General features: G+C 37.4%; 1 protein-coding gene across 1 annotated transcript in view; it reads left to right on the forward strand.

The window, feature by feature from the left end:
* Positions 1-13,586: 13,586 nt before the first annotated feature.
* LOC128048485 (scavenger receptor cysteine-rich type 1 protein M130-like) overlaps positions 13,587-19,686 on the forward strand; it is a 123,224-nt gene continuing 117,124 nt past the window's right edge. The window contains exons 1-4 of the mRNA XM_052640886.1: positions 13,587-13,696; positions 15,016-15,102; positions 16,363-16,680; positions 18,914-19,234. Of these exons, the coding sequence (XP_052496846.1) occupies positions 13,651-13,696; positions 15,016-15,102; positions 16,363-16,680; positions 18,914-19,234 (772 nt within the window). The 5' untranslated portion in view covers positions 13,587-13,650. The remainder of the gene's footprint in view (positions 13,697-15,015; positions 15,103-16,362; positions 16,681-18,913; positions 19,235-19,686) is intronic.

Here is a 19,686-nt window from a genome sequence, read left to right on the forward strand (position 1 = left end):
AGACGTTTGAGTATAGTGAGTATGAAAGGGTGCTTCCCAGGTGGTGCTGATGGTAAAGACGCCTGGAAAATCCTATGGACAGAGGAGTTTTCGGGCTACAGTCCATGGGGTCACAAAGAGTCAGACGCAACTGAAGCAACTTAGTACATTGAGTATGGAAAGGAAAGTTGACTTTAGATGTGTATTTTGTGCTCACTTGGAATACACAGCCTGCTTTCAATATTGTTCTTCATTCTCTTTCTGTGCGATCATTCTGTCGTTCATATAAAGCCATATTTCCCTGACTAAACTCTTTCATTAAATCCCCACTTTCTTCCATGCAAAGTCAAAACTGCTTGCTTGTCCTTTTCTCCTTAGCTTCCAGATGTAACTCCTTCCACACCTTTAGATAACTTGCATTGTATTGATCCAACTTCCAGGTTCCTTAGTGTCATTTTGCACATGACTCAAAGCCTTTGCACTGATTATATCTATTATGCAAGTATTTCCTCCCTTTTCTAAATGATGATTATTGATGCAGTTTCAGATTTAGCCTAATAAAGAGCTTTTTTGACGCACTTTATGTCAAGTTAGGACATACTTATCCATGAGAGTTGGACCATAAAGAAGGCTGAGTGCCAAAGGATTGATGCTTTTGAACTTGGTGTTGATGAAGACTCTTAAGAGTCCCTTTGACAGCAAGGAGATCAAAACCAGTCATTCCTAAAGGAAATCAATTCTGAATATTCATTAGAAGGACTGATGCTAAAGCTGAAGCTCCAATACTTTGGCCACCTGACACAAAAAGCTGACTCACTGGAAAAGACCCTGATGCTGGGAAAGATAGAAGGCAGGAGGATAAGAGGATGACAGAGGATGAACTGGTTAGATTGCATCCCCAACTCAAAGGACATGAGTTTGAGCAAGTGCTGGGAGATGGTGAAGGACAGGGAAGCCTGGCGTGCTGCAGTTCATGGGGTCATAAAAAGTCAGACATGATTGAGTGACTGAACAACACCTATCCATGGTCTCAAAGTGCTCACGTACACTGCCATAAAATCCATGCCAGATTGTTTTAGCTGTTGATCTTCTTATTTCTGGTGTTCATCTATGAATGCATACCATCTGTCCCAGATTATAGCTTCTACTGTGTGTTCAGTAAATATTTCCTAAGTAATCAAAAAAAAAAAAAAAACTGTAATGGTTGGGATTCACATAACATTATAAGAATACTCCTTTACTTAAAGAATTTAAACTTATTTGGCTGTGCCAGGTCTTAGTTGCAGCTTGTGTCTTGTAGCTGCAGCATGTAGGATCTAGTTTCCTGACCGGGGATCGAACCTGGGTCCCTTGTGTTGGGACCACTGAGTTTCAGCCACTGGACCACCACGGAAGTCCCTACTCCTTTTCTTTTAATATAAAAAGAAAATATTTTGTGTCAATCAGTCATAAGTTAAAGACAATTCAATTTTATTGATTCAGAATTTTAAGTATATACATAGATATACATATACAAACACACATATTTGCAGATATTTGTAAAATGTTATCATATTGTATGCAATATTCCTGCTTCTCACTTATAGCTTGGATGTTTCCAGTCAGTACACAGAAAGTGACATTATTATTTTGAGCAGTTAAATACTATCCCGTTGAATGCATGTTCTAAATTTTATTGACGTTTGTCTCTTATTAGACATACATTTATTTAAAAACTTTCACTATTCTAAATAACTGTGCATATTTGCATACTTGTCCATGTATTTCTTCTGGTTCTATGCTTATGAATCAATTCTCAAATATCATGGACTTAGGGGTTTAATACTAAACAAAAGAGGAAAGTCTGTACTGTGTACATTTTGTACCCTTCTTACGAATATGAAAGACTGAGGTTTTCCGCAAGTAACTGGGTGTGATGTTCCTGGTTTTCACAAACAGCTGTGATCAAAAAGGGAAGAACATAGCATTTTTCTGAGAAGAATCCTTTTATGAAAGCATTTATCTCTCTGCTGACAATATATAAAGTAATTTCACAAGAATGAACAAATAGTTCACACACCACTTTCGGAAGCCAATAGGAAGAATCTGTTTGGTAGTCACCTAATTCTTACTACCTTTCTTTTTTCTAGAAAGAATAAGATAAATGATTCTTTTTTTACTGTAAATGACAAAATCCTTACACAGGGAGCATTAACAACATGAAAATATACAAATATCTGAGAAGTTCACCAAATTGGATTTGCCCATTTGTATCAGCACCTTTCTAAGGATTTAAGCTTTTCTTGACGTTCAAATGTTCCTTTCTTTCCAATTTCTTCATCTGGAATGCATGTTTCTGGTGCCTGGGATTATGTTCTTCATGATAGAAAGGCATTGTGTAATTTGCTTTCCCTTAACTTCTGTAATCTCTTTCTAACTCTAGATATACTTAAATGGAAAGGAAAATGGGCATGCATCCAGAACGTCACAGTGTTGATCTTTGCTCTTCTTCATAATAAACCATGTTGGGTAAACCATTTAACTTATTTAAACCTTGGCATTCTCATCTGCAAAATAAAAAATTATTCATTATTTCACAAGGTAGCAGGCAAGAGAAAATGAAAAATGCAGCACATTACCTGAGTAAAAGAATGAATTTTTGACTGTGGCTTTATAGACTACACCAAAGCCTTTGACTGGGTGGATCACAAAGTTGTGGAGATTTCTTCAAGAAATGGGAATACCAGACTACCTGACTTGCCTCCTGAGAAACCTGTATGCAGGTCAAGGAGCAATAGTTAGAACTAAACATGGAACAAGAGACTGGCTCCATATAGGGAAAGGAGGACGTCAAGGCTGTCTATTGTCACCCTGCTTATTTAGCTTATATGCAGAGTACATCATGTGAAATGCCGGGCTGGATGAAGCACAAGCTGGAATCAAGATTGCCGGGAGAAATACAAATGACCTCAGATATGCAGATGACACCACCCTTATGGCAGAAAGTGAAGAAGAACTAAAGAGCCTCTTGATGAAAGTGAAAGAGAAGAGTGAAAAAGTTGGCTTAAATCTTAACATTCAGAAAACGAAGATCATGGCATCTGGTCCCATCACTTCATGGCAAATAGATGGGGAAACAATGGAAACAGTGACAGACTTTATTTTCTTGAGTTCCAAGATCACTGCAGATGGTGACTGCAGCCATGAAATTAAAAGACACTTGCTCCTTGGAAGAAAAGCTATGACCAACCTAAACAGCATATTAAAAAGCAGAGACATTACTTTTCTATCAAAGGTCTGTCTAGTCAAAGCTATGGTTTTTCCGGTAGTCATGTACGGATGTGAGAGTTGGACCATAAAGAAAGCTGAGCACCGAAGAATTGATGCTTTTGAGCTGTGGTGTTGGAGAGGACTCTTGAGAGTCCCTTGGACTGCAAGGAGATCAAACCAGTCAATTCTAAAGGAAACCTGAATATTCATTGGAAGGACTGATGCTGAAGCTGAAGCTCCAATACTTTGGCCACCTGATGTGAAAAACTGACTCATTTGAAAAGACCCTAATGCTGGGAAAGATTGAAGGCAGGAGAAGGGGATGACAGAGGATGAGCTGGTTGAGTGGCATCACTGATTCAACGAACATGAGTTTGAGTGAATTCTGGGAGTTGGTGAAGGACAGGGAAGCTTGGCGTGTTGCAGTCCATGGGGTCGCAGAGTTGGCTATGACTGAGCGACTGAAATGAACTGAACTGAAGGAACGAGTCATCTGCAGTTGTTAGGAGATGAGATTGGCTTGCCTTTCTCAAAAGTCTTGGTTTCCTTCTCTTTTTTCTTTCCATGTCAGAATTCAGTATTTACTATTCCACTTTGTCCCTGGGAACACATTTTCCTTCCTCATGTTCAATATCTGATGTTTAGAGTAACTTTTCCTTAATTTTGTTTATTTTTATGGAGTATAATTGCTTTACAACCTTGTGTTGGTCTCTGCTGTACAATGAAGTGAATCAGCCATATGCATTACATATATCCTCTCCCTCTTGAGCCTCCCCCGCAGCCTCACCCCCACCTCCAATCCCACCCTCTAGGTCATCACAGAGCATCCAGCTGAGCTCCCTGGGCTTTATAGCAGATTCCAATTAGCTATCTATGTTACACATATTAGTGTATATATGTCAGTCTTAATCTCCCAGTTCATCTCACCAAAAAAATGTTTAATTCTTTCCAATGTTAATACCCATTTCCCAGACCGTATGATTCTGTGGAAAGGAAATATGTTTTCTCTTCTGGATGTCTTAGCCTGGAAACTTCTCACACTGGCAGTCCTGCTATTTTGTGTACCAGCAAATCTTGATAAACCAAAGTAAGTACCCTCCCTCCTGCATTCTTGCCTAATGGCTACTATGGGCTCTACTCCAGCCCCATAGCCTGTTTCTGTTTTTACTACTCAAGGATCGCTTGCTAGGTCATATGTCCGAATCCTCTCTTGTTTGGTCAGTCATTAGACAATGCTATTTTGGAGGCTTAATTTTAAGATGATCTACTTTTATATCCTGCTTTTAAATTCTTTTAATTATAAATCATATAAAATGGATTGAAAAGTGAATTTATTATCATGAACAACTTGGCCATGAAATAATCCAGGTGTGAAAGCCAAGGTATTTAGGTCAAAAGACACCTTTAGAAATGCAGTGAAATTCTACCCTCTGGTAGGGTCTCTGGGAACAACTTCTAAAATAATAATGCATGCGTGCGTGCATGCTAAGTCCCTTTGGTCATGTCTGACTCTTTTTGTGACTCTATGGACCGTAGCCCACCAGGCTTCTCTGTCCATGGGATTCTCCAGGCAAGAATACTGGAGTGGGTTGTCATACACTCCTCCAGGGGATCTTCCCGACCCAGGAAGTGAGCCCGCATCTCTCACAGTCTCCTGCAGTGGCAGGCAGGTTCTTTAATTCAGATATATTAATAATTTTTCCCTAGGTCAAGTTGCTTTCTCTGCATGTATATTTTACTCTTATGTATGAAGAAGTAAAGTTTGACACGAATTTCAATAATCATTTGATACAGATGGTTAAATTTCATAAATGTCTTCTCACCCAAAGGTGAAATTTTCAATGCCTGAAACTAATTCTAGGAAAACGGGTGAATTTTATTTTCACATAGTTATAATTTGCAGGAAATGCTTTGGCAAAAGTGATTAGAAGGTAAAAGTTCATGTTTGATTTGAGCACTTGTGAAAGGGGCTGAAATAAAAGAAAAAGCAAATAAAAATCTGTGGACCCATTTCCTAAATAAATGGTTTAAAAAATAAAAGTAAATAGTCAAAACTTTCTAAACTGTATTTCTCACATACTGCGAACTAAGATTTAGAGTGTTGTGGTGCCATGTATAAACCTCAAATATGCATAAAGATTTTAAAAGGTGTTTTTTTAGGATGCAAGAAACTTGAATGAGCTTTCAAGTACTGTAGCAGAATAGCAAGGCTCACATTTCTCTTCCCTCCTTTTAGCAGTTTAACCAAGAAGGTCCAAAATTCAAAGTCATGTTCATGGTGATTCCATTTACTTCTTAGAAAAGGACATTGGTTAAATCCATACATCCTTTCCTGTTTCTTGGAGATACATACATATATATATAATAATTATATTAGTTATATATAATATATACATTATGTCAATAGAGTACTGACATTAATGCTACCATGTAGGAGCTTCCATCTGTTCTATGTTGCTATTTTTCTCTTCACTTGTCTGGTGTCAAGTTAAGTAAAAAATTGTCTTCCTTGTTTAATTTCGAAGGCAACACAAGTTGAACTTTTTGATGTTCCTTTAAGACACATATTATACCTCTTTCTGAAACCACTCACCCTTAACTTACTTTTCAGTCAAATTTTTACTGTATCTGTTCCCATAAAGTGCAGTGGCTGGTTGAAGATTAAGTGAATTATCATCTATCATGTTTGTTTAGAATATTTTCAAGGGGATAGAAGAAATCATTTACACAATAATCTAGTTAAAAAAAAAGTAGGATGGAAATAATGAGAAGTGGCCCCTTTCTTGGTAGGATTGCAGTGTAGTTGCTTCAGTCTATAAAGGACTATAAAGAAGGCTGAGAGGTGAGGAATTGATGCTTTTGAGTTGTGGTGCTGGTGATGATTCTTGAGAGTCCCTTGGACTGCAAAGAGATCAAGCCAGTCAATCCTAAAGGAAGTCAACCCTAAATACTCATTAGAAGGAGTGATGCCGAAGTTGAAGCTCCAATACTTTGTCCATCTGATGCAAAGAGCTGCTCATTGGAAAAGACCCTGATGCTGGAAAAGCTTTTGTAGGCGAAAGAAAAGCCGGTGGCAGAGGATGAGATGGTTAGATAGCGTTACTGACTCAATGGACATGAGTTTGAGCAAACTCTAGAAGATAGTGAAGGGGCTTCCCAGGTGGTGCTAGTGGTAAACAACCTGCTTGCCAATGCAGGAGACATAAAAGACACAGGTTTGATCCCTGGGTCAGGAAGATCCCCTGAAAGAGGACATGGCAACCCACTCCAGTATTCTTGCCTGGAGAATCCCTTGGACAGAGGAGCCTGTTGGGCTACAGTCCATGAGGTTGCAAAGAGTCAGACACAACTGAAGTGATTTAACACACATCCACTGGGAGATAGTGAAGAACAGAGGAGGCTGGCGTGCTGCAGTCCAATGGGTGGCAAAGATTTGGAGATGGCTTAGCGAATGAATAACAATAGAGTAACTGTTGAAAAGAGAAATTTTACCATTTTACTGTCTTGTTGGCTACCCCTCAGGATCTTCTATACGCCCTTAAGAAGAAATTTTTATCATGGCTTTGAGTGTTCTGTGAGATCTCTTCCTGCCCTGCCTCTAAGCTCATCAAATGCCAATTTCATCCTCAGTTTCTGTGTTGTAATGATACTGGATTTGTGACTCTTTCAGTGTCACACTCTATTTCTTACCTGATGAACTAGAAACACACTTTCCCTTCTGCCTGGGGAATCTTTGACTCTCTTACCATAGCTAGCTAACTTATCCTTCAGAGCTCAGTTCATAGGACGCTTTTGCCTGGATGTAATACAAACCCTCTAGACTTGGTTGTAAGAGATTAAGTTCACTTGCTCTGTTCTTTCCCTCTATATCACATAGAACACTTAATTTGCTTATGTTTATGTCTATTATTCCTACTGGAATATATGCTCAATGAAATTAGATGGCTGCAATGAATTAACTCCTAATGTATCCTAAGAAACTAACAGAATATTTAATACAAGTAGACATTTAAATATACTTACTTAGTAAGTGCAAAAATATAAAATATGGAGTGGAAACCATATTGTATTGAGTTTAGTTGAGTGAAAGGAAAAGCAAATTGTGAACAAAAATTGCATTCTCACAAAAAACTCTTAACAGGAAAAAGTTGGAATTACAAGTCTTTGCTGAAAAATATTGGGAAACTCAAATATCAAATGTTGAGGATGTCAAGCACTAACATGAAATCTCAGCTACCAGGGATAGATTAGAGTCTAGAGTTAAAGCAAATAGCTTATATTACAGGAAATTTGGAGAAAGAGCAAGAAATGATTGAGAACAAGAAGAAAGATTAGTGTTGAATTATCCATATTGTATTCAATATCTGTGTACAAAGAGTGTAGCTGTGCTGACTAGCTTAAAAAGAGCAAACGAAACTGCCTTATGACCCAGCAATCCCACTGCTGGGCATACACACCAAGGAAACCAGAATTGAAAGAGACACGTGTACCCCAGTGTTCATCACAGCACTGTTTATAATAGTCAGGACATGGAAGCAACCTAGATGTCCATCAGCAGATGAATGGATAAGAAAGCTGTGGTACATATACACAATGGAGAATTACTTAGCCATTAAAAAGAATACAGTTGAATCAGTTCTAATGAGGTGGATGAAATTGGAGCCCATTACACAGAGTGAAGTAAGCCAGAAAGAAAAACACCAATACAGTATACTAACATATATATATATGGAATTTAGAAAGATAGGAACAATAACCCTGTATGCGAGATAGCCAAAGAGACACAGATGTATAGAACAGTATTTTGGACTCTGTGGGAGAGGATGAGGGTGGGATGATTTGGGAGAATGGCATTGAAGCACGTGCAATATCATATAAGAAACGAATTGCCAGTCTAGGTTTGGTGCAGGATACAGGATGCTTGGGGCTGGTGCACTGGGATGACCCAGAGGGATGGTATGGGGAGGGAGGTGGGAGGGGGGGTTCAGGATAGGAAACACGTGTACACCCGTGGTGGATTCATGTTGATGTATGACAAAACCAATACAATGTTGTAAAGTAATTAGCCTCCAATTAAAATAAATAAATTTAAATTTAAAAAGAGCAAATGAAAGGCTAAACAAATGATAATTTTCAGGGGGACCATAAAATGTATAGGCACCCATAATGTTACTCAGTAGAGGAAAACAATTTATATTCAACACGGGAGTAATCTAGGCTAATTGTAAACCGTAAAATTGTGATTTTTATGTAGGTTGTGGTGGTGGTTTAATCGCTAAGTCGTGTCTGACTCTTGCGGCCCCATGGACTGTAGCCTGCCAGGCTCCTCCGTCCATGGGATTCTCCAGGCAAGAATACTGGAGTGGGTAGCCATTTCCATGTAGGTTAGCCATAGCAATTGTTGGATGGAGTAAAGAGAAAGATATCCAGTCTCTGGCTGGTAATCAAATGGTACAAAAACAACATCTTGCTTCAATCTCAGAAATATGTTGAAAGACAGGACCCCCAGTTCTGAAGCACTTGGTGATTTGGAGAAGAAGCTAAGATAGAAAGTGAAGCATAAGTGGATCATCTGGTACAAATTACTGGAATTGGTGCAAGACATAATCTTTCACAAGGCATGAACAAAAGCAGAAGTCCAACTACTAGAGTTAAGAAAAAAATATCAGAGTATGATGGAATCAAAGCTGACTGTTGGTCAATATGCAGCCTGCAATGAACTATTAATATTTGTACACAGCAAGCATCACATTATACCAACATCCACATTTTATATGCTTAATGTAAATGATGAGTTTGCTAGCATAAAGCTTAAATTTGTGCTCAACCTGTCAGAATATTAGGAAAAGCAATCTTTTGGACAATAAAGGACAGTATTGAGTTAATTAAGGTACAGAGCACAATGAAGTCAGAAGACATTACAGTCTGGGGTTTTGAGGGAAAAATCGGATATGTGGGACAAAGAACTTTTCAGAAAAACTGAAAAATAGCAGTTGAAGAGAGTCCTGGCACTCTATCACAAAGGATAATAAGGTCTGGATAATCATTCACCATGAACTGCAAACAATGGACTGTTTACTCAGTGATTGGTAGAACATAAAAAAAGAAAAATTTGACCTTGCTCAGCATTGCAAAGAAACTGTAACTTAGGCAAATTAGGAAGAGAACACAGATATTCTCAACAGTTGGGTGGTAAAGGCTGAGTAAAGCATGGGTTTGTTCCATGACTTATATAATAATACTATCTGCAATTTATATGTAGAGATTTTTTAAAAGAACAGTATAGAAGTTTATTTAGTTATAGAAACACTAAGTGATTGTAACAAAGCTAATGACTCCATTTAGAGAAGGAATGCAATGAGAATATGTATTTCTCAAATACACAAGAACTTTGCTAACAAGCCCCAAATCTTTTCCAAAATCCAAAATGAGTTCCAAAATCTGGTACTACTTCTGTCTCTATTCCTCTCTCTTCTTCTGTTTGCCATGCAGAAGCTCATATAAAATATCAAAGTTTTCCTATGACATTATCTTCTAACTTTCAGGTCCATTCAAAATTTTTCACATCTTCAGTTTTCCTCAAACCTGGTTCCTATCAAGGATTCACCTTGCACCATGTATTGTTGTAAACCTGAAAGATGGGCTAATGTCAGACTTTATCCTTTTCTTTATCTTACAGCAAAAAGTGTTCATCAAGATTTTCTAAACAGCTTTATTGAGGTATAATTGATAGATACTAAGCTCACATACTTAAAGTGATCAGTTTTTCAGTTTTGATAAACAGGTGTGTACCTGTGAAACCATCAAAGCAATCAAGACAATGAACATATCAATTATCCTTCAAGAGTTTCATCATTTTTACCCCCAGTATAAAAATGACTTAAGCAACCACTCCTTCCAGTCACAAAAGGTTAGTTTGCATTTCCCAGAATTCTAAATGAGTTCACAAAGTAGAAGACTGATTCCTGTTGTCACACGTGTCAGCAGTTCATTCCTTTGTGATGCTGAGTATTAATTCCACTGCTTGCTTTCCCATTCACCAGTTGAAGGACTTTTTTTTGTTTGTTTGTTTCTAGTTTTTGTCCATTACAAGTAAAACTCACGTAAACATTCATGTACAAGTCACTAAATGAACATGTGTTACCAGTTCTCTTAACTAAAACCTTTGAGATATTTAATATTAAAAAAATTTTAGGTTTTATATTTATGTCTATGATCCCTTTTTGCATATGATGTAAGGATTGAAATTCATCTTGCTGCAATATGAATAACCAACTGTTCAGCACCATTTGTTGAAAATATTATACTTTGTCAAAAATCAATAATTCATATATGTGTTAATTATGTTAATACAACACTGTCTTCATTATGGCAGTTTTATAAAAAAAAAAAATCTCGAAATAGGCTAGTGTTAGTCTTCCAACATGTTCATCACTTCCAAATTTGTTATGTCTATTTTAGACCTCTTGCATTTCTAAATAAAATTTAAAATCAATTTGCCAGTTTTTATGAAAAAGTGCCCACTAGGATATTGATTTTGGTTATACTGAATTTAGAATTCAAATTGTGAAGCACTGAAATCTTAACAATAAAGTCTTCTAACCCAAGAATTATTTAAATTAATCCAATTATTTAAATCTTCTTTAATTTCTTTCAAGAATATTGTGTGGTTCAGAGTATGTAGGACTTTCATACTTTTGGTCAAGTTTACTCAATATTTTGTATAATTTTGATATTACTACAAATGGAATTTACGTTTAAATTTTAACTTCTGATTTTTTTTGTTATGTGATTTTTGTATATTGATCATGTATCCTGCAACCTTGCTTAACTCAATTATTAATTCTAGTAGTTTTTTGTAGATTTTATTATATGTCCTACACAGATGATCATGTCATCTGCCAAGAAAAAGACTGTTTTACTTCCTTTTCAACATGAATGTTTTTTATTTCTTTATCTTGCCTGACTGTCCTGGATAGTGTCTCCAGTAGCATGTCAAATAGAAATGATTAAAATTAACATTTTGGTCTTTTGATCTTAAGGAGAAATCTTTGAGCATTAAATATGATTTTAGCTGTAGGCTTTTCATGGATGCCTTTTACACACCTAGTTCACTAAGTTTTTATTGGAAACTGATGTTATATTTTGTGAAAGGCAAGTTGATTGAGTGATTTTTCTGTTAAGAGTCTTATATAATGAGTTATATACAATTTTAATTTTTGAATGTTAAACTAATGTTATATTTTTGGGATGAATCCTGCTTGGTCATGATATATTATTATTTTATATATTTCTAGATATTATTTGCTAATATTTTGTCCAGAGTTTTGCATATATGTCTGTGAGAGATATTCCTATGTAATTTTCCTTCCTTATAATGTCTTTTTCTTCTTTTGATATGAAGTTATATTGGCCTCATAGAACATGTTGGAAAGTAGTCACTACTCTTTGTTCTCTGGAAGTGTTTGTTTAGAATTGGTATTATTTTTTTCCCTTAAATATTTGTTAGAATTTCCCAGTGAAGCCAAAGGGGCTTAGAATATTCATTGTGTGGAGTATTACTCAGCCATTAAAAAGAATACATTTGAATCAGTTCTAATGAGATGGATGAAACTGGAGCCGATTATACAGAGTGAAGTAAGCCAGAAAGAAAAACACCAATACAGTATACTAACACATATATATGGTATTTAGAAAGATGGTAATGATGACCCTGTATGCGAGACAGCAAAAGAGACAGATGTGTAGAGCGGACTTTTGGACTCTGAGAGAGAGGGAGAGGGTGGGATGATTTGGGAGAATGGCATTTAAACATGTATATTATCATGTAAGAAACGAATCGCCAGTCTATGTTCAATGCAGGATATAGGATGCTTGGGGCTGGTGCATGGGGATGATCCAGGGAGATGATATGGGGTGGGAGGTGGGAGGGGGTTCATGTTTGGGAACTCGTGTACACCCGTGGCGGATTCATGTCAATGTATGGCAAAACCAATACAGTATTGTAAAGTAAAATAAAGTAAAAATAAAAATTTATTAAAAAAAAGAATATTCATTGTGGAAAGATTTTTAGGAAGTTTAATGCATATATATATATTGCCATATTGAGTGAAGTTAAGTCAGACACAAAAAGACAAATACATGATATCACTTATATGCGAACTCTATAAAAAATGGTACAAATGAACTTCTCTACAAAACAGAAATAGTCCCAGATGTAGAAAACTAACTTGTGGTTAGCAGGGTAGAAAAAGGAGGTGTGGGGTGAGATAAATTGGTAAATTTGTGTTGACATATACACATTACTATATATAGAACAGATAATAATTAGGACCTGCTGTATAGCACAGGGAACTTTTCTCAATACTCTCGAATGACTTATATGAGAAAAGAATCTAAAAAAGAGTGGGCATATATATATGTGTGTGTGTACAACTGATTCACTTTGCTGTACAGAAGAACTTAACATTATACATCTGTACTTCAATAAAATTTTTTAAACAAGAAAACTAATTCAAGTAAACTATACTCCAATAAAATTTTTTAAAAAAGAAAAGAAATTCAAGTGCTGTCTATGGATAATCTGCACAAAATTAATCATAGAAATTATAGAAATTAATTATAGAAATAATAATAAAAATGGCTATACAATCAAGCTTTAGTGATTTAATTATGTTTTGCCCATTTTACTTTGGTTTTTTTAAAAAATTCATTTCTAAGTGTTTTATTCTTATTTATTTATTTTTGGCTTTGCTGAGTCTTCATTGCTCTGTGTGGGCTTTCTCTGGTTGCAGCAAGAGGAGGCTACTCTGTTGTGATGCACCGGTTTCTCATTATGGTGGCTTCTCTTGTTGTGGGGCACAGGCTTCAGGAGGTATGGCTCGTGGGCTCTAGAGCTCTGGCTCAGTAGTCGGGGTACACGGGCTTCATTGCTCTGAGGCATGTGGTATCTTCCCTGACCAGGGATTGAACCTATGACGCCTGCATTGACAAGCAGACTCTTAACCACTGCACCACCACGGAAGTCCCTTACCTTAGTTTTTCTGACACAATTTCATCTCAAAACAATTATTATTTTTGTTTCAAATATATTCATCCAAAACAGAGTGCAAAAATTTTATGTTCAATGACAACCATATTTGAGCTAGTATTTCCCCTTTAATTTTTGTAAATCTGTAGTGAATGTTTCTCAGTTTTCTTTGTTTCATGTCCCAAATGGAAGAAAACATGAGGATAAAAAGGAACCTGTCTCTTTTAATTACTTCCCTTTTCTGGTTGACTCCACCTCCATTATGAAAGCCTTCTTTTTGTGTGTGTGTGTGTGGAAGTGAAATGATTTTTAGAATTCCTAGTGGTCCTCTTCTTCAAGGGACCACTCCAAGGGAATAATACAAGAAGATTGAAGCATCATAAAAGTTTGGAATGGACAAACTCAGAATGGTGCTACATGACAGCTCTGGATCTGCTGGTAAAGCTTATAATTTGTTCTGTCTACTCTTTAATGGAGTATAGTAATATTCTGACAGTCAGTGGATCTGATTTAATAATGATGGGCATCAGGAGGGTAAGTTATTGGAAAGAGCAAGAAGCCTATTAAGAAGTACCTGTATCTTCCATAGGTTCGAAACTGAAGGTATGAAATAAGGATTAGATTTGGCATCAACTCTGTAAAACCACTGAGGAACAACTACATAAGGAACCAAAATTAACTGAATTGTACTGAGTATAAAACGAATAGTTGTTAGAAAGGATAGGACAAGTAGGAATGCATATTGATGAAAAGTTGATTCCCTAGAGGGCATTTAGAATGACACCTCTGAATGTTAAAATCTACTTCATGATTTATGTGGATGCATTAAATTTCTTTAGCATTCTTACTTTTTTTCCAAGCTTTTAAACTTGAAACCTTACCACATGAATGCATAGGTAATAAACTCACAGTTCTGTGTCATAGCATTTTTACTTTAAAATTACTGTAGGATGAGAGTAAGAAGGAGAAGTGAGAGTGATAGAGGATTTTAGGCTATTTTTGGAGATAAGATCCAGTGGCGTGTGTGTGTGCATGCTTGGTCGCTTAGTGGTGTCCAGGCTTCTCTGTCCATGGGATTTTCCAGGCAGGAATACTGGAGTGGGTTGCCATTTCCTCCTCCAGGGATCTTTCTGACCCAGGGATCAAACCTGTGTCTTCTGCACCGGCAGGTGGATCCTTTATAACTGCGTCACCTGGAAAGCCCACAAGGTCCAATAATGGGGACTTTCAAATATAATCTTTGTCACTGTTTCCTCCAGTTGTAGTGTTCAATCAGAATTTAGCAGGCACTGTGCCAGGTACTGGTGAAGCTGGTGAACATTATAGGTATAATTTATTTCTTCATGGAACTTTCCATTGAATAATGTGGATCAGGTAGGCTTGGCGATGAGAATATCAGAGGTTGAATATTGTCCTGTGCCCAATGGGAGAAGTGCCCACTTCTAAGTTTCATCAGCGTCTTTTCAGTCTTTCAGGGGCTAAGACTCACTCTTGCAATTCTTTTTGCATCTCCAACTCTCTTCTAATCCCTCACTTCTAGGTTGCCTGTAACCATGGACAGTTTCAAAGCTACTTCACTGCTGCTGTATGATCCTGGATATAAAAATGTCCTGCCTGCCTCCCTTGCCATTTAGGAGGAGGGTTTTCTGCCTTGGTTTGACTTTCTTTGTTAATTTTAAACCTCTGGAACCACCTACCTGCTCTAAAGCCTCTTTGGTTGGAAAGACTATACTTTTACCTTCTTTTTCTTTCCACAGGCTTTAAAAGGTGTTCTGTCCACTTCGGTGCCTTCACTCTTGCTGTGGTCTCAGTTCTCTGTGCCTGTTTGGTCACCAGTGCTCTTGGTGAGTACTTTGTCAAATTTACTCATAATCTTTGCCCACTGTGATGAGAATCACTGACAAGCAAATCATTCTCCTGAAGGCTAAATAGCATCTAAAGCAAGCTTCATGGTGTTTTGAAGGATCAGGATATTAAAAGCACAAAATGAGTACTTAATGATGTGACCCTGCTTGTCTGAAGCATTAGTACAGCTTTTTTTTTTTTTTTAAATAAATGCTCACTGGAAAAATGCATATTCCTTAAAGATCTGAAGTAATGTCTAACTAAAAAAAAGGGAACAATGCAGAGGAGGAGAAATGTCAGAACTGTTGGGATGAGAGAATTTTAGGAACACTTTGAAAATTCAAATGCCAAAATTTATCTTAAAATGTGTTCAGGGAAGCCAGATACATATCAAGAACCACAGTTTCCTATGTTAGCTAAAATAATCACGAGGCAGTAGCTAAGACCCTTGGAAGGAGTAGGGGAGAGGGGATTTTTTATGGTAGACGATAATAAGAAAATATCTCCATTTCAGTTTCCATTTGGGTAGCTAAGTTCAGTAGATGTCAACCAGCATTTTAAGAATTTATGATATTTCCACATGTAAAATAGATGACCAGAGCAAGTTAGATGTGTGAAGCAGGGCACTCAAAACCAGTGCTCAGGGACAACCCAGAGGGATGGGGTGGGGAGGGAGGTGGGAAGGGGTTTCAGGATGGGGAGACACAGGTACATCCATGGCTGATTCATATTGATGTATGGCAAAAATGACCACAATAGTGTAAAGTAATTAGCCTCCAATTAAAATTTAAAGATTAATTTAAAAAAATTCACGGTATTTTGCATACATGTGTGAAGTAGTTACTGAATTCCCAATAATCAGTCTTTCATTTTCACTATTAGCCTTCTTTCCACTGATCTTAGGATTTTGGAGAAACTTACATAGCTTATCTCTATAAAATTTGTAATATCTTATTTTTATAGTAAACTATCCATAGGATTATATACATTGATGTTATAAAGAATCTCAGCCATAAAATAAAGACACCATATGGTATTGAATTACCCAGCTTTACTGCTTCTGTGCCTTTGCTTCATTTGAAGCCTATGACACTGCTGTTTGGTTTTGAATTCCTATGAAATGATAGTCTCCGACTGTACCATAGATAGGTTCAGAAATGTTTCTCAAAACTGGCTTTGAAAAATAAATAAGTAATCTAAGGAATAATTGTTTTACTTGCTTTTGGATCTTGACCAACTGCTACCTTTACCTGTTCCAGGGGGAACAAACAAGGAGCTGAGGCTGGCGGCTGGTAAAAAGTGTTCTGGGAGAGTGGAGGTGAAAGTCCAGGAAGAGTGGGGAACTGTGTGCAACAACGGCTGGGACTTGGCGGCCGTCTCCGTCGTTTGTAAGCAGCTGGGGTGTCCGACTGTCATCACAGCCACAGGATGGACCAATTCCAGTGCAGGCACTGGGCGCATTTGGATGGATCATGTGTCTTGTCGAGGCAATGAATCAGCTCTCTGGGATTGCAAACATGAAGGGTGGGGAAAGCATAACTGTACTCACCAACAGGATGTAGGAGTCACCTGCTCAGGTAAGACTTGTGTAAGTCAAACCTTGACATGAAATGCTCGGTGGGAAAAAATCTTACGGATGGGTTAAGAATGAAAAGGGCAGTTTTCTGTAAGTAATCTAGGTATAGAATGATCCAGGTATGAAAAGGACCCAATTCATTGTTAAAGACCAGAAAATGTATGACAAGACCTATATTAAAAAAAAAAAATCAAAAGAGATTCTGAATACTACAGTCAGTGAGGAAGTGATTAGCTTCAATTTTATATTAAGTAATCCTACTGTAACATTCTGTGCTCAGTTGCTTAATCATGTCTGACTCTTTGTGACCCCATGGACTGCAGCCTGCCAGGCTCCTCTGTCCATGGAATTTTCTAGGAAAGAATACTGGAGTGGGTTGTCATTTCCTAAATCATATCTAACTTGATTCCTTGTCCCCTTTCCCCATAAAATGCTGCTTTTGTGTATTGGCTCATAAATCATGACCCTTTTGCTCATTGCTGCTAAGCTAAGTCACTTCAGTCGTGTCTGACTCTGTGCAATCCCATCGACGGCAGCCCATCAGGCTCCCCCGTCCCTGGGATTCTCCAGGCAAGAACTGATAATTAATTTACCTAGTCAAGAAGTAAATACTCCTAGCACTAATCTGTTTTGTTGGAGGAAGGATTTTTTGCAAAGTAGAATTGCTTTCTCCACTGTGCAATGCTATTCATTTCATTTACATGGCAGTTTTAATTTATAAAATATTTCATAAGTTTCATCTCACTTGCTGTTCTAATAACCCAGACCTTTCTGCAGACAAAATCCAAGGTCATGTTTCTGATCCAGTTCAGATTCCTGGGCTTCCAATTTCTCTTTGCTCATGTCATTGAACTTTAGACAACCCTCTCACTGCCCAGCTGTTCTGTTAGAGACCGTCTCCTCCATAGGACTAATTTCAGAAATGATTAATCTCTATCCAGGCTTCCCTGGTGGCTTAGTGGTAACGAAGCTGCCTGCCAATGCAAGAGACATGGATTTGATCCCTTGGGAAGTTCCCCTGGAGAAGGAAATGGCAATCCACTACAGTATTCTTGCCTGGGAAATCCCAGGGACAGAGAAATCTAGCGGGCTACAGTCCATGGGGTCACAAAGGGTCAGACACAACCTAGTGACTAAACAACAACCACAATCTTTACCCAGGCGCTGTGGTGTCATGGGAGTAACTAGTATCTAGAAAACTCCTCAACTACTCCTTCATGCTATTATTTTGAGTAAGCTGTAAATCTTTCTAAACTTCAGCTTCTGAATAGTCAATAATATACCACATGTAAAGCTACTGGTACACTGACAGGTAGGTCATAGGTGCTAAAAATTAGCATTAGTTTCCTCATGGCTCACTGCTTCTCATTACCTAGACAACTCATTTCTCTTTCTTCTTCCTTCTCTTTCTCTGTTCTCCTCCTCTTCCTTTCTGTTCTTGTTGTCTTTCATTGTTATCATTTTTCACGGAAAGATAAAAATAATAATTATAAGAGTGACATCAAGCATCTACAGTGAAGTTAAAAATTATAATGAATCTTGCCAGGCTCTTACTATAATTATTGCTGTTGATGGTGTTGACTATTTAAGCTAAGACCCCAGTGTAGCTTTTACCTCCTGTGTTCTGTTTTTCATACCTTTGCATAAGGATCCTTTATATAAGGATGATGTCAATCAAATTTAGTTTTTGAACTTTATACACCTAAAGCTTCAACTGGTGCATAATAATAGAAAGGGATGACTAGTCAGGGACTCATGAGTTTCATGAGATTTCCAAGTTCATATTTTTAAGGTTTCAGAGTCCATATTTCTGAGATTCTCCACCCTGATCAATGCTCAATTCTCAGAGCATCTACTTTTTGGAAATTCTATTATGATCACATGCATAATAGTAAAGAGGGTAGACTTTGATACTAGACTTTTTTCTTTACATTCTCCTTCTACTATTTCCTTTATTTCTACATAGAACTACGTCTTAGTAATAGAGGGAAACAAAACAAAAAGTAAATTTTGATCCGTAAAAGATTTTTTTTTTGGTCAGTTGATACAGATGAAAGTCCTAATTGTTAGTTTTCAAAGATCAAAATCCTCCAATATGTGAACTGGAGCAGCATCCACAACGAGGGATCGTTTTAAGGACAGCAGCAAGTCTCAAGAGACCAGAGGAATACTATTCTCTAAGATCACTTCAGAATAAATATCACTTCTGAATTCTGGCCTTTTCTCTGCTTTAGATGGATCTGATTTGGAGATGAGGCTGATGAATGGAGGAAACCGGTGCTCAGGAAGAATAGAGATCAAATTCCAGGGCCAGTGGGGAACAGTGTGTGATGATAACTTCAACTTGAATCATGCTTCTGTGGTTTGTAAACAGCTTGGATGTGGAAGTGCTATCAGTTTCTCTGGCTCAGCTAATTTTGGAGAAGGGTCTGGGCCAATCTGGTTTGATGATCTGGTTTGCCATGGAAATGAGTCAGCTCTCTGGAACTGCAGACACGAAGGATGGGGAAAGCACAACTGTGATCACGCTGAAGATGCTGGAGTGATTTGCTTAGGTAAGGACTGCTCTGGGTTTGTTCCATTCTCTCTGAGAGGACAAAAATGGGGGTAAAAGTCTCAAAGGCTTGAACTCTTAAAAACGTTATGAAATGTGCTTCTTTTTTCTCTTACTATTAAAAAAAAATTTTTTTATTAGAGTATAGTTGCTTTACAATGTTGTTATTTTCCCCTGTACAATATGCAGATGATCAAGAAGTACATGAAAAGATGCTCAGTATCACTAATTATTAGAGAAATGCAAATGGAAACTACAATGAGGAAAGTCTGCTTCTTTTATTGCCTCATTATTACCAATTTCAGGATGCAGTTCTGATACTTGTGGGGTTTTTTGTTTTGTTGTTGTTATTGTTCAGTCACTTAACTGTGTCTGACTCTTTTGTACCTCCATGGACTGTAGCCCACCAGGCTCCTCTGTCTATGGAATTCTTTAGGCAAGAATACTGGAGTG

Source organism: Budorcas taxicolor, chromosome 5 (genome assembly GCF_023091745.1).
Source record: "Budorcas taxicolor isolate Tak-1 chromosome 5, Takin1.1, whole genome shotgun sequence".
Lineage (NCBI taxonomy): Eukaryota > Metazoa > Chordata > Mammalia > Artiodactyla > Bovidae > Budorcas > Budorcas taxicolor.